The 14,104-nt window shown below is 54.8% G+C and overlaps 1 protein-coding gene across 1 annotated transcript in view; it reads left to right on the top strand.

Moving 5' to 3' along the window:
* Positions 1–3,520: 3,520 nt before the first annotated feature.
* The window catches only part of RGS3 (regulator of G protein signaling 3), a 62,918-nt gene continuing 52,334 nt past the window's right edge, over positions 3,521–14,104 (top strand). Inside the window, exons 1-6 of the mRNA XM_005423786.2 lie at positions 3,521–3,606; positions 6,780–6,861; positions 7,540–7,645; positions 8,286–8,619; positions 9,055–9,094; positions 12,525–12,712. Of these exons, the coding sequence (XP_005423843.1) occupies positions 3,532–3,606; positions 6,780–6,861; positions 7,540–7,645; positions 8,286–8,619; positions 9,055–9,094; positions 12,525–12,712 (825 nt within the window). The 5' untranslated portion in view covers positions 3,521–3,531. The remainder of the gene's footprint in view (positions 3,607–6,779; positions 6,862–7,539; positions 7,646–8,285; positions 8,620–9,054; positions 9,095–12,524; positions 12,713–14,104) is intronic.

Raw genomic sequence — 14,104 nt, 5'->3', positions numbered from 1 at the left:
TCCCGTGGGAGCTCTTCATCCCATGGGAACGCTCCATCCCAGGGGAATGCTCCATCCCAGTGCCCAGCAGGGAGGGGTTCTGTCCCTGGGCAGCAGAATGTCTCAGCAAGCTGGAGGGGTTTCATGGAAGTGTTAATACACCCCCTGAGCTCACAGAACACCCTGAAGAGACCCACAGGGAGCATTAAGTCCAAGTCCTGCACAGACAATCCCACTCGAGAGCATTGTCCAAAAGCTCCCTGATTTTTTAATGTTTCACAGCTGAGGTGGGGATGTTTTCTGCATAGCAGGAGATAAAAAGGAGCTGGTGGTGGTGGTGGCCTTAGAGGTGGGTGAAGCATAGCCTCCTCTGAGATTTGGACAAGTGGGGTGCAGGTTTTTAAAACAGTTTGGTGGTCACAGGACCTCAGCAAGGCTGACATGAGGTCCTGTCCCCTGGCTGCTGCATGATACTGCTGGATATCCCTCTAAAAACCTGGAATCTGCTGGATATCCCTCTAAAAACCTGGAATCTTGGTGCTTCAGTGTTGCTCATTCCCCCCTGCAGGGAGGATGGAATTTTAGCTGTGGCTGGGAGCAGGACTGTGGGCTCTGTGTTTGTGTGAGCAGGTCTGGGCACCTCTGGGGCTGTACCTGGGGCAGCTCCTGCCCTGGCTGGGTGCAGGGCGGCAGAGCAGCTGCCCTGCATGCATATCTGCCCTGCATGCACATCTGCCCTGCATGCACATCTGCCCTGATGCACAGCTGGCCTGATGCACAGCTGTTTCCCTCCCCACAGGAGATCAGTGGATGGTATTATCTCCTCGGGGAGGACCTGGGCAGGACCAAGCACCTGAAGGTGGCCATGAGGAGGCTGAAGCAGAGCACAGGTGTGTCCCACCACGGGAATATCCCAGGGGTGTTGGCAAGGCTTGCAAGGGGAGTCTCTGCTGTGTCTGAGCCTGTGTGTGGAGCCGCCCCAGCCCCACCGCACCCTGTGGGCACTGCTCTGCCCTGTGGTGCTCACTGGGCCCTGGCATCCCAAAATCTTGTGGGGTGGGGATTTTGGCTGGGTCAGCAGTCCCTGCTCTTCCCTTCAGCCTCACTTCTGGGGCTCTTTGGGAACCCCAGCCCTGCAGCCACATCTCTCTCTCTCTTGCTTGGCTTGTCCTCATGCTGCCTCCTGCCTCTCCGACTTGGGGCTCATTGCTGTGGCCACTCTCTCTTTGTCCCTGGGGTCTGGGCTGGATGTCTGGGGCCTTTTTCTCCTGCCTTGGTCTTGCAGTGCTGCCAGGGTGTGGAGGAGCAGGGGCTGGCACAGGGCAGGGTGGGGCAGCAGTGCCTGTCCCAGGTGTGCAGCCACCCTCGAGCTGCTGCCTGGAGGGGATGTGCCCATGCCATGTAAAGATCTCATGTGCAGTGTGGGATTGTCAGATGTGCTGTCACACTCCTTTGCCTTTTCCTTCTTAAAACATGTTTTAAAAATAATTTCAGAAGTCAAGCCAGGAAGTCAAAGTGCAGCCCAGGAGAGCCAGGACGCTGTGACCCTGCAGCAGCTGCAGGTGGGTGTGACAGGGCTGTGACCCACAGCACTGGGAAGATGTGGGGCTGGGTGCCTGCCCAAGGGGTTTCCAGAGAGCCAAGGTGTGCTGGTGTTCACAGAGGTCTTAGGATGAGGGAAGAGATGAGGATCTGACTCCATGGTTCAGAAGGCTTGATTTATAATTTTATGATATATATTACATTAAAACTATACTAAAAGAATAGAAGAAAGGATTTCATCAGAAGGCTAGCTAAGAATAGAAAAAGTATGATAACAAAGGCTTGTGACTGACCAAGACAGTCTGAGCCAGCTCACTGTGATGGGCCATTAATTAGAAACAACCACATGAGACCAATCACAGATGCCCCTGATGCATTCCACAGCAGCAGATAATCATTGTTTACATTTTGTTCCTGAGGGCTCTCAGCTTCTCAGGAGGAAAAATCCTAAGGAAAGGATTTTTCAGAAAACATCATGGCTACACCAAGGGACAGTGTTTTAGTGAGGGTGATGCTGGGGTGAGGGAGCTCTGTCACCTCCCTGTCACACCATGGCTGTCACAGGCAGTTTGTTACCCCAGCCAGGCTGGTTGGGGGAGTGATTTGGGTGCTAACCCCCATTGCCCCAGGCACCTCCTGTTTTCCAGAGTATTCCCACTCCAGACAAAGCACCAGCAGTGCCTGGGATGGCAGGGCTGGGCTGGCAGCCTCCTGCCCCACCCCATGGGCCCCTGCCTGGTTCTGCGGCTCCGTGGACACGTCTGCTCCTCTCCTCCTTCCAGGACCGTGTGCTCTGGGAAGGGAAAGGCCCGTGGTGGAGCCTGGGTGATTTATAGGAGCGGCAAGGATGGGAAATGGGAACACAAACACATGGTTTGCATCGGAAACGGGGCTCGGGCGGCCCCGTGATTTATCTGTGCCGAATTCCGCCCTGCGCTTCCCTCAGCTGCATTTGCAGTTATTTGTTTTACAGCACAGGGCTGAGCAAGACAAACAAAGCCAGCGCCCCTCTCCTCCCTTCCTCTCCGGCAGTCGCCACTGGCTTGAGCAGAGCTGGCTGGGAAGGAAAACTGCTCCTCCTCCTCCTCCTCCTCCCAGCCCCAGCCCCAGCCCAGCAGCGTGGCCACCCTGACAATGCTCTGATGGCTCTGCCCCCACAGCTCCCCTGGCAGTGCTGAGGCTCCTCAGCTCCCTGCCTGGCTTCCCTGGCCCTGCCACCCTGGTTACTGTGCAGGAGAACCTAGATTTTGGGTTCTCTCCAGCCTTCCCTCATTTATCATCCCCCTGTAGGAGTGTGGAAGGTGTTCTCTGTTGGAACCCCATCTCCAAGGAGTTGTGCCCAACTCTGGCAGAGGGGCAACTGAGCCTTGCTGGGTATCCTGCTGCTGCCTGTGCTCAGAGTTCCTCTTGGCCTTTAATTCCCAAATTCCACCATGCATGCAGCTCAGTTGACCTTGATGCTTCCCCCTTGGTGACTTTATGAGCACAAAGCACGGGGACGTGCATATCCTCTGGGTCTGTGCTTTCGAAAACAAACTTTTTCTTTTTTTTTTTTTTTTTTATTGCTTCTACAAACCCAAACCTCTGATTTTTTTTACGAGCATGGAGTCATGTCCTTCATGGAGCGAGGCTCTCACAGCCAGTCCTGTGAAACGCCGCTCAAACATCCTCCAAGTGTTTGTGAGAACGTCGCAATAACAAAGTGCTCCGTGCGCCCCAAGAATGCCACGGGAACAAAAGCCACATCAACAGAGCTGGGACTGGGGAATACTAAAGAGTTGACAGGAATTTTAATATAAAACTCTCTCCCTTCCTCGTCAGTGAGGGCTTTCAGGAAGCCTCTGGCTTATCGTGGAGCGGCATACAGCGCTCGCAGGGGCCGGGGAGGTGAAAGGTGGCTTCCTGCCATTCTTCTCGGGAGCTGGGTTCCCATGGGCGGTCATGCCAGCGTGACTGGGGCTCCTTCCAGCCCCAGCAGTCCGGGAGTGCCGCGGGAGCCGCGGGGTTTTCATGGGCTCGGGGGGCACAGCCATGAACCGCTTCCATGGACTCTGCAAGGTGTGCTCGGAGCCGAGGTACCGGCAGGTCTGTATCCCTGGCACCGACCCTGGGGCAGATCCCTGAGAGCCTGGCAGCTCTCTTGCCATGGCTGGATGGGGGGAATGGATTTGTAGGGCTGGATGAGGGGAATGGATTTGTAGGGCTGGATATGGCAAATGGATTTGTAGGGCTGGACGTGGGGAATGGATTTGTAGGGCTGGATGTGAGGAGTGAATTTGTAGGGCTGGATGTGGGGAGTGGATTTGTAGGGCTGGATGTGGGGAATGGATTTGTAGGGCTGGATGTGGGGAGTGGATTTGTAGGGCTGGATATGGCAAATGGATTTGTAGGGCTGGATATGGCAAATGGATTTGTAGGGCTGGATGAGGGGAATGGATTTGTAGGGCTGGATATGGCAAATGGATTTGTAAGGCTGGACGTGGGGAATGGATTTGTAGGGCTGGATGTGAGGAGTGAATTTGTAGGGCTGGATGTGGGCAATGGATTTGTAGGGCTGGATGTGGGGAATGGATTTGTAGGGCTGGATGTGGGGAATGGATTTGTAGGGCTGGATGTGGGGAGTGCATTTGTAGAGGATTCTTAAAGATTGACAGAAAGCTCACATAGTATATAAACTTTGAGATAAGAAATGCTGACTTAGAAATGTCACAGAATAGGACAGATATTGTTGTGAGAGGAATGGAGCTAGAAATAAGTTTCAAAGCATGGCCTTGTAAATAAGACTGGATACTTTGGAGAAATAGAACTATGAAAGATGCATTGTAGTGGGACCCATGAGGGGTAATTTTAGATGATTGGCTTTAAGGCATTTACAGCATGGTGTGGCAAAAAGCTGATAGGCCAAGAAACACTTATAGAGTATTGTAATTAGGAAATAATTAGCTTCTGATTGTGATGGTGTGAATTATAACATCTGTATTGTCTCACCCTTCACATGAGACTGAAAATGGAATAAAAGTTTTTAAACAGCCTCTCAGTTTCCCCATCTCTGGGTCAGAAAAGGGCATAACCCGACAAATGGACTCCATGGGTGCTGCTTGTGAGGCATCGACTTGATATTGTTACAATTGGTAAATTACAGTGAGAGTAGAAGGAAAGCACCTTCACATGGGTGCCTGTGTCTGGTCTCTGCTTGTTGCTGCAGTGGAGAAATGGGCAGGGAGGGGTGCTTTTGAAATATATATAAATTATTAAAATACAGAAATATATGCAAATATGAAAAATATATTTACTGTACAACTTGCAGGTAGCATGCTGATGGTAACAGTGTTAAGCTGCAAGGTGTTGTCTTAATTTCCCCCTTATTAGAGAAGAAGCAAAAGCCCTTTTAAAATGATTTTAGTGTTTTTGGGAGCCACCAGCAGTTGTTTCCTGGGGAGTAGCTTGCTGTGCTGGTTCCAGTTCTCCCAGTGCACAATGCCAGCTGCTGCTTTTCCATGTGCAGGTCCCAGTCTCCTGCATTTCAAAGAAATATTCTCTCTGTCGTTTGGATTAGGACTCCCAGCTCAGGGTCAGCTTCTCCCTGTGCTCCTGAGCTCATGGTGCAGGTTATTCCAAAGCTGCTGTGGGGGACAGCAAACACTGGGAATTACAAAAGCTGCAGAATTCCAAACCCAACTGCCCCCTCCTTGCCAGGGCTGTGGTGACCATCTCATGCTGCTCTGCCTTGGCTGAATAACAACTGACTCTGCTTTGTCTCTTAGAGCTCCTCAAGTCTTTATTTTGAAGATTTCCTCTGTGTTTTCTGGCAAAGTTTGGGTACGTGAAGCCTCCCCAGCCACCTCCCAGCTCACGGCAGCTGCTCATAGTTCTTTAGCTCTGTGCATGGCAGCACAAATGGGCAAAAAATTGGAAAAAATGGGCAAAAAAGCGTCAATGACTGTCTGAGATGGCCAAGGTGGTGGGAGCTGAGGAGCATCAGCAGGGAGAAGCTGAGGAGCATCAGCAGGGAGAATCTGAGGAGCATCAGCAGGGAGAAGTTGAGGAGCATCAGCAGGGAGAAGCTGCTCTTCAGCACCACAGAGCAGGCGGGGGGCAAGGTCAGCCAGCTCAGGGAGAAGGAGTGGGAGCCCTGACCCAGGGAAACCTTGGGCTGGGAAGTGCCCGTGGAGTCTCCGTGGTGGGAGAGATGCTGGGCTGGCTCCTGGTGCCAGTGCTTGGTGTTGGAGATGAAATTGTAGGATGTGGAATATCCTGGGCTGGAAGGGACTCACAGGGACCATGGAGTCCTGGTTCATTCAAAGGTGCAGAGCCACCTCTTTGAGGAACCAGCAAACTCCTGAGAGAAAAATAGTGCAATGGGACTGGATCTGTGTTTGGTCCTGCCAGGGCAAGCCAGTTTCTCTTTTGAAGCCTGATTTTATGCTGAGCAATCACGCAGGGACAAAGTGCAGGGAAATGAAATCTCACTGCTTTGCCCTCCCGTGGTAAAGGAGTGAGGAACCACATCACCTCCTTGGCAGCTTCTGCTGAATTCCTCATCTTCCTTCTGCCTGTTTGGTCTCAAAATAATACAGGTCAGATGTAGGATTTGTAATTTTCTTTTCTCTGTCAGTAAAACAAGCATCTTGACTAATGTCTTGGGGGCTAATCAGGTATTTACAGGATCTGTCACGCTGAGCTGCTGCTGGAAGCCAACATCAAAAAATAAGTATAATTTTATTAATAAGCTCAATGCTCCTCGAATCAGGAGGAGAAATGAGCCTAAATCAACCCAGCATCCATCCTCTCCAAACTCAGTGAGGGAAAGCACACTCAGCCCAGGGAAGGGGGTGATGCACACAGATGTCTGGAGGACAGGAGCATGCTGAGCTCGCAGCTCCCCCCGGAGCAGGGGAGTGCTGCTATTTCTGTATTCTCCAACAGGAAATGAAATGTTTAAGTGATTTGCTTAGAGAAGTCAGTGTCAGGGCCAGACTGCCAGGTTTTCCTTTCCAATGGCTTCTCAGACCTTTCCTTACACTTGGAAGGGCTGGGAGCAGAGTGTGTGTAAACAAACACTCCTTTTGTGGTTCCAGAGAGCCTTGGCTCCATCTGGCACTGCCTTTCAGCCCCCATTCCACCCGTGGGGTCTCAGTGACAGCCCTTCCCCATCTCTCCAATGCCATGTGCCAGCATTGCCAGGGGCTGTGGGGCAGTGTGGGAGTGAGGATCACACCCAGTGGCTGCTCTCCCACCTGACAGGTGTCTCCCTGCAGATCACCATCCCTCGGGGCTCTGACGGCTTTGGCTTCACCATCTGCTGTGATGCCCCAGTCCGTGTGCAGGCCGTGGACTCTGGTAAGAGACTGGATCCTTTGCATCCCTCTTGATTTGAATCAATTCTTCCTCCTTTTTGTGCTTCCCAGAGCTGGTTGTGATTCTGGAGCTCCCACGCCTTGCAGGACTCTGGGTATCTCCAAGAAACTTCATTAGATGAATTCTCTGTTGCCTCTAATGAGGTCAGAGGCCCCTGGGTTAGCACTGTCACTATTTTGGCAGTGTTGTGCAGTAATTTGCAGAGATTTTGTTCCCTCCCCTCTCCAACCTGAGAACTGTCTGTCTGGTTGGGTGACCTTCAGAAATCATTTGGGGAGAAAACAGGTCAGAGGGGATCAGGACTGTGGGAATCCTCAGCTCCCTGAGTAGAACCTCTTGCTGTGGACCTGTGGGATGGACTGGTGTCTCCAGTGTGCTCTGTTGCTCCCCACTGCACCCCAGGAAATGTGGGAATTTCATGCAGCAGGTCTGAGGGAGCACTGCTGGCTCTGTCCTGGTGCTCTGTGTGTGTGGATGTGCTGCAAGGTGAAGCTCCAGGCTGGCTGACCCCAGTTCATTTTCGGGTGTGGGTGTCAGGTGGGGTTTGGGGGAGTGAGGGCTGCAAGCTGTGGGGCTCTCTGGGGGTCTCCAAGCTCCAGGGCTTCTCTTCCCCCTCCCATCAGCCTCCTGCCTGGCAGGTGATGAATTTGTCCCCCTCAGGTGGCCCGGCAGAGAAGGCAGGGCTGCAGCAGCTGGACACGGTGCTGCAGCTGAACGAGCAGCCTGTGGAGCACTGGAAATGTGTGGAGCTGGCCCACGAAATCCGGTGAGTGCTCCCCAAAAACCTCAGGGCAGGGAGAGCACTGAGAGACTGTGGGAAGGGGAAAGCTCTGAGGGATGTAGGACACCGGGACAGGATTCCCTGGAGGGGAAGGAAGGATGCAGGAAAGGATTCCTTGGAGAAAGAAGGATGCAGCAAAAGATTCCTTGGAGGGAAAGGATGCAGGAAAGGATTCCCTGGAGGGGAAGGAAGATGCAGGAAGGGATTCCCTGGAGAAGGAAGGATGCAGGAAAGGATTCCCTGGAGGGGAAGGAAGGATGCAGGAAAGGATTCCCTGGAGGGGAAGGAAGAAGGAAGGAGGGGTGGACCGGGGGAGGGGGGCTGAGGCTTTGGAGGCCCTGGAGGCGAAGGAAAGGATTCCCTGGAGGGGAAGGAAGATGCAGGAAGGGATTCCCTGGAGAAGGAAGGATGCAGGAAAGGATTCCCTGGAGGGGAAGGAAGGATGCAGGAAAGGATTCCCTGGAGGGGAAGGAAGGATGCAGGAAAGGATTCCCTGGAGGGGAAGGAAGGATGGAGGAGCTGGGGAGCACGGGAGGGGGGCTGAGGCTTTGGAGGGAGGAAGGGCTGCAGGGCTGGGTGCAGCACACGGAGCTCCAGCCCTGATTTCCCCACCCATCTGTGCCAGGAACTGTCCCACGGAGATCATCCTGCTGGTGTGGCGGCTGGTGCCGCAGGTGAAGCCGGCCCACGAGGCCATGCCCCGCAGGTCCTCCTGCAAATCCGCCTACGACCTGCAGTCCCCTCCGCAGAAGCGGGAGAAGAGCGGCCCCGCGCAGGCGGAGCAGCGCCGCAGCTGCCACATCCTCTATGACGGCTCCGAGGGGCTGGGGCTGCACACCTGGGACAGGTACACGGAGCTGGGCAAGCGGGGCCAGAACACCCTGCCCGCCCTGTCCCGGGTGCCCTCTGCTGCCGACCAGAACTACATCATCCTGGCCCCGCTGAACCCCGGCAGCCAGGTAGGGCCCCTGCTGGGCCTGCTTCAGCCTTATCCAGCATCAGCTCTGAAGATTTGCCAGTTTCACAAGCCACCCCTCTGTCCCCTTTCCCTGTTTTCCTAAAGCATTTCCCTGCTGCCTCCCCTCAGGGCTGACCCCAGGGGTGTGGGGAGGATGTGGGGAGTGTCCAGAGAGCCTTGGCTCCATCTGGCCGTGCCTTTTAGCGCCCTTTCCACCCATTACCTGTGGGGTCACAGTCACAGCCCACTGTCTTGTTCCCACTTCACAAACCACACTGTTGGTCACTGCTCTCATTTTCTGCTGCAAAGATGTTTGTTGCCCCTCTCTGAAGTGCTCTGGCTTGGCTGGGTTTGGCGTGTTGCCCTCTGTAGCTGTTTGTGTCACTGTCCCTGGGCCGGCTGCCGGTGACCGTGTCCCTGTCTCTGTCCCCCACAGCTGCTGAGGCCCGTGTACCAGGAGGACAGCAGCACTGTGGGTGAGTGTGCCTGGCCTGGGGGAGCTGCTCAGAGCTCCAGGCTGGGCCTGCTGGCACCATCAGCCCCCTGTGCCAACCCTGCAGGGCTGCGCTTTGAGGGCGGGAGCAGCAGCCCAGGGGCTTTGGGATCATTGAACCCAAAGGCAGAGGGGAGCTGGGCACGGGGTGAGCCTCACATGAGGGGTCTGGGGAGCTCTCAGAGGGCTCTGCTGTGGGGACCTCCATGGCAGGGTGAGGGCTCTGAGCATCCTGCTTCCCACGTGTTCTCCTCATCCACGAGGCCTTGCTGGGGAGCTGCTCCCTGCTCTGACTCCTTCAGTGCCACAGGAGTGAGGGTGGCTGTGCCTCACATCAGTTGTGCCAGATTTGGGGAATATTCAAGCCCTGGGCTGCTGCAAAGTCTCTAGGCCAGCTCTCCTCAAAAAAGCCTTTGAAACATAAGCTCATGACATGGACCACAGCTGTGAGAGGCGTGTGTGGGGCGCCTGGAGCTCCCTGGGGATGGTTGGGCCTGTGGGAAGAGTGGGCTGAGGTGGGTGGCAGGGCTGGGCACTGCAGGAATCCAGGTCCATGTGGAAATCCCCCTTGTCTGCTCGTGGATTTGGGAGCTTTGGGAGGCTGTGCTTGCCCTGGCCTGTCTGGATGCCCTCAGGATGAGCTGAGCTCCTGGAGGATGTGAACCCCTCAGCATTCCCTGTCTGGTGAGGGCACAGCTGGCAAACTGGTGCTGTCCCTGAGGCGGGGCTGTGTCCAGAGAAAGCCAAGAGTGGGGCTGGCAGAGCCATGGGGGAGTGCTGGGGAGCAGGAGGGAGCAGTGGGGGCCAGGCCCCCCTGCCTTGGGAGCTCCCAGCCCTGGAGCCCTGCACCAGCAGAATTTTCCACTCTCAGCTGCAGGGGATGTTTTGTTCTGTGGATAACTGCAGCTCTTTCCTGCTGTTTGGGGATCCTGTGAAAAGATGAGCTGGACTAGGGGGACTTGTTCTTACAGTGGGGTGGGATTTGAAAGGCTGGGGCCTCATCCCATAGCAAATTTTGGATTTTTATGGATTTGTTTTTAATTATTTAATGTTAAGTTCAGGGGGAGGGAGGTATCAGTTAACCTGAGCAGGGATGAAGTGTGGCAGCACAGAGCTGCCCAGCCAGTGGCAGGAGCTGACATCTGGGTGTGTTTCTGTGCCAGGACCTGTGCAGGTGATTATTTCCTCTGATAGAACGAGGTGGTTTAGGGATAAGAGCAAAAGCAAATCCTGAACAGCCCAGACAGATCTTATCTGGCCTGTGCTGAGCTGTCTCTTGAGCTTTGATGTTATCTGCCAGTGCAACCAGGAAAAAGGGAAAGGGGAAAATGTCAGGATTAATGCACTTAGAGGTGGAAACAAGCTCTTAGGTCATGAGGGTGCCCCCAGCAGAGGCAGCTGCTCCAGCGGGATAAGAGCAAAAGCAAATCCTGAACAGCCCAGACAGATCTTATCTGGCCTGTGCTGAGCTGTCTCTTGAGCTTTGATGTTATCTGCCAGTGCAACCAGGAAAAAGGGAAAGGGGAAAATGTCAGGATTAATGCACTTAGAGGTGGAAACAAGCTCTTAGGTCATGAGGGTGCCCCCAGCAGAGGCAGCTGCTCCAGCCAGCAGTAAACAGCCAAGCTGGGTTCTCAGCCCAGGCTGGCTGCCCCTGCTGCCTTTATCTGGGAGTAAATGTGCTATTTCCTAATGCTTAATGGAATATGTAATGCTGGGCAGCTTTGTGTGTTTGCTTTGGACCAGGCCTTATCTGCCCTGGGCCATGGTCAGGAGTGTTTTGGCTCATTTCTGCCTGGGAAGGTGCTGGGCATCCCTCACAGTGCGAGGGTAAAAGGCTCTGGGTGGGAGCAGGAGCTCCAAAGGCTCTGTGGTGGTAAAAGGAGCTTCAAAGGCTCTGTGGTGGGAGCAGGAGCTCCAGAAGTTCTGTGTTGGGAGCAGGAGCTGCAGAAGCTCTGTGGTGGGAACAGGGGCTCCAGAAGCTCTGTGGTGGTAAAAGGAGCTCCAGAAGCTCTGTGGTGGGAGCAGGAGCTCCAGAAGCTCTGTGGTGGGAGCAGGAGCTCTGGGGTGGCTGCAGGGAGGGAAGGAGAGATGCTGGGGGTCCCCAGGGAGCTGCAGGAGGGATGCTCCTTCCTGTTCCTGGAACATCCCCCTGGGGTTGAAGGAGAATGCTGCAGCTCCTCACCTGGATGGGATCAATCCCAGGGGAGAGCTCTGCCTGCAGCCCCAGACTGGCTCAGTTTGTCAGCTACAGGAGGAGAGGAAGGGAATACATTGATTTTTCAGTGGGACTTCTTTTGAAGGTGTGAATTTTGGTTAGAGAGCCATGCAGTTCCTGTTGGATCTGTTGCCTGTGGGTTTTAGGGCAGGTTTAGGTTGCTGGGGTCCAGCAGGACGTGGTCTGGGCTCTGCTCAGGAGGGGTGGGAGGGTGCAGGAGAAAGGCTCCTGTAATCCCTCCTTTCAGTGAGGATAACTCTCCTCAGGGAAGAGGGACAGACTGAAAGCCAGTCAGGCTGCTTGGGCCTTTTCCACCCCAGAATGTAATGCTGAAAAACAGAGGATGATGTGATGCCAGCCTCATGAACAGTGAGCTCATCCTTTATAAATACACCCAATGTCTGAGGAACCACTGCTGGCAGCAGCAGGGATTGATCCAGCCACGAGTGTTTGTAACTCCTGCCTGTTTCTCTGACCCCTCCAATCCCAGCATCTTCTGAGAGCTGTCATTAACCCACTGCCCCATTCATGGCATCCCTGCACTTTGCTAATTCCATGCCCAGAATCCAGAGCAGGCAGGACCTGTGTGGATAAAAATGTTGAAGTTCCTCCCCTGGAGCCCCTTTAGCCCTGGCAGGGGCTCTGAGCTCTCCCTGGAGCTTCTCCTCTCCAGGTGAGCACCCCCAGCTCTGCCAGCCTGGCTCCAGCCCTTGGAGCATCTCTGGTGTCTCCTCTGGATCTCTGCAGCAGCTCCAGGTCCTTGCTGGGCTGGGACCCCAGGGTGGGACAGAGCACTGCAGGGGGAGACTCAGAGGGCAGGGCACTGGTGGGATGTGCTGGCCTGAAGCAGAGCTTGCTGTGGCCTCCCTGGGGTCTGTCTGTACCTTCCCAGCCGTGTCTGTGCTGCTGCTGGCACCCACTGAACTCCTCGGGCCACCAAGCAAACAGCCCTGGAACAAAACCACCCAGGGGCCTCTTGTTTGCCATTGGAAACAATGGATCAGTGCTGTTATTCCTTGAATCCCTGGGACTCCTGGGTAGCTGAGTGATGCCTGTCCCTTCGGCTCCTGGCCCCAGCAGCTCCCCAGGATTCCCAAGCCCTGCTCCAGCCTGGGAGAGCAGGACTGAGCTGGAGTGACAGAGCTGGAGCTCCCTCCTCATCCTGTGTTTCCTTCTGCCTCCTGTGTCCATCCAGGGAATGGCTCTAAAGGGAAATCCCACATGGGCTCTGGGAGGAAATCCAGGCTGATGAAGACTGTGCAGAGCATGAAGAGCTATGGGAACTACCAGAACTGCACCATAGTGAGGCCTCACATCCCCCATTCCTACGGCACCTACGTGACCCTGGCCCCCAAAGTGCTGGTGTTCCCCATCTTTGTGCAGGTCAGTTCCCCATCTTTGTGCAGGTCAGTGCAGCCACGGGGGCTGGATGTGCTCAGTGCCCAATCTCAGCTCCAGGAGTGCCCAGCTGGGCATCCATGCAAGGATCCCCCTCCCAGCAGGATCCCTGCCATGCTCAGCTCTCCTCTGGAGCTGGCTGCACTTGGCACAGTGCTGGGGGCTGTCTCAAAGGGAATTGTGTCCTGCCCAAGCAATTCTATGTTGGATCTATCTTTTCTCCTTTTCAGCTTTCAAATCTGGCCCTGGGTACTTGCTTGGGTCAGGAAGAGGTGTCCCAGCTTTTGGGCTTCAGAGCTGACTTTGGAATTGCAGATCAGTGTGGTTCTTCTTGATGGTTCTTTGTGCTGTCAGTGTGTGCAAAGGGGTTTTAATTTAGCTGTGGTCACACTAAAATTTGGGCACCCTGTGCCAGGGCCTCACCATCCTCACAGGGAAGGATTTCTCCCCATATCCCATCCAGCCCTGCCCTCTGGCAGTGGGAGCCATTCCCTGGCTCCTGTCCCTCCATCCCTTGTCCCCAGTCCCTCTCCAGCTCTTCTGGAGCCCCTTCAGGCCCTGGCAGGGGCTCTGAGCTCTCCCTGGAGCTTCTCCTCTCCAGGTGAGCACCCCCAGCTCTCCCAGCCTGGCCCCAGAGCAGAGGACAAGGATTCAGAGCAGTAATGGCTCCACAGGGAAAGTTCTGCCTCTGCAGGTCTATGAGCTGTTTTAAGAGAACAGCCCTGAATTTGGTGATGGTAGCTCTAACTCCCTCTGTGTCCTTCGTTTTGTCCTTCATGTGACCAGAACCCCAAAAATCCCATCTGCTCCATTTATTTAAGAACATTGCTGATGAATCCCTTCCTTTCTGAGCCTGTGGGGAGCCCTTTGTCCTCCTGTGGCAGTGTCCCTGTCACCTCAGCCCAGCCTGAAGCCATGGACCCCATTCCCTGTCCCTCTGCCTGAGCCCTGGGCTGCCTGAGGCCAGTGTGGGCTGGGCTGGAGCTGGGGGCAGATGTTTGATCACCCCCTCCTCCCTATGGCCCCTGGGTGAGCCTCAGCTTGTTTTGGCAGGAGCACAGCTGGCACTTTCTGCCTCCTTACTCCCAAAGCTCATCCTGGGTTGTGCCTGGGAATCTGCCCCCTCAGGAGCTGCTTTTTCCCCCTGCACTGTGACCCTGTGCAGATCCCTTCTGCTCCCACTCTGCTGCTGCAGGGTTTGTGGTGCACTCAGGACACGTGAACCTGTCCCATTCTCCAGCACTGAGCTGGGTGTGGCACGGGAAGGGACAGGAATTCCTAAAAGTTGCTTTAGGAGTGATGCACACCATCAGCTACAAACGCTGGTGCATGAGGGCCGTGGGAACCCAACGTGCCAGCCCTGTGGTTGTGCTTCCT

The sequence above is a fragment of the Geospiza fortis genome, unplaced genomic scaffold, assembly GCF_000277835.1.
Source record: "Geospiza fortis unplaced genomic scaffold, GeoFor_1.0 scaffold85, whole genome shotgun sequence".
NCBI classification, from domain to species: domain Eukaryota; kingdom Metazoa; phylum Chordata; class Aves; order Passeriformes; family Thraupidae; genus Geospiza; species Geospiza fortis.
This window is presented reverse-complemented; position numbering and strand designations above follow the sequence as displayed.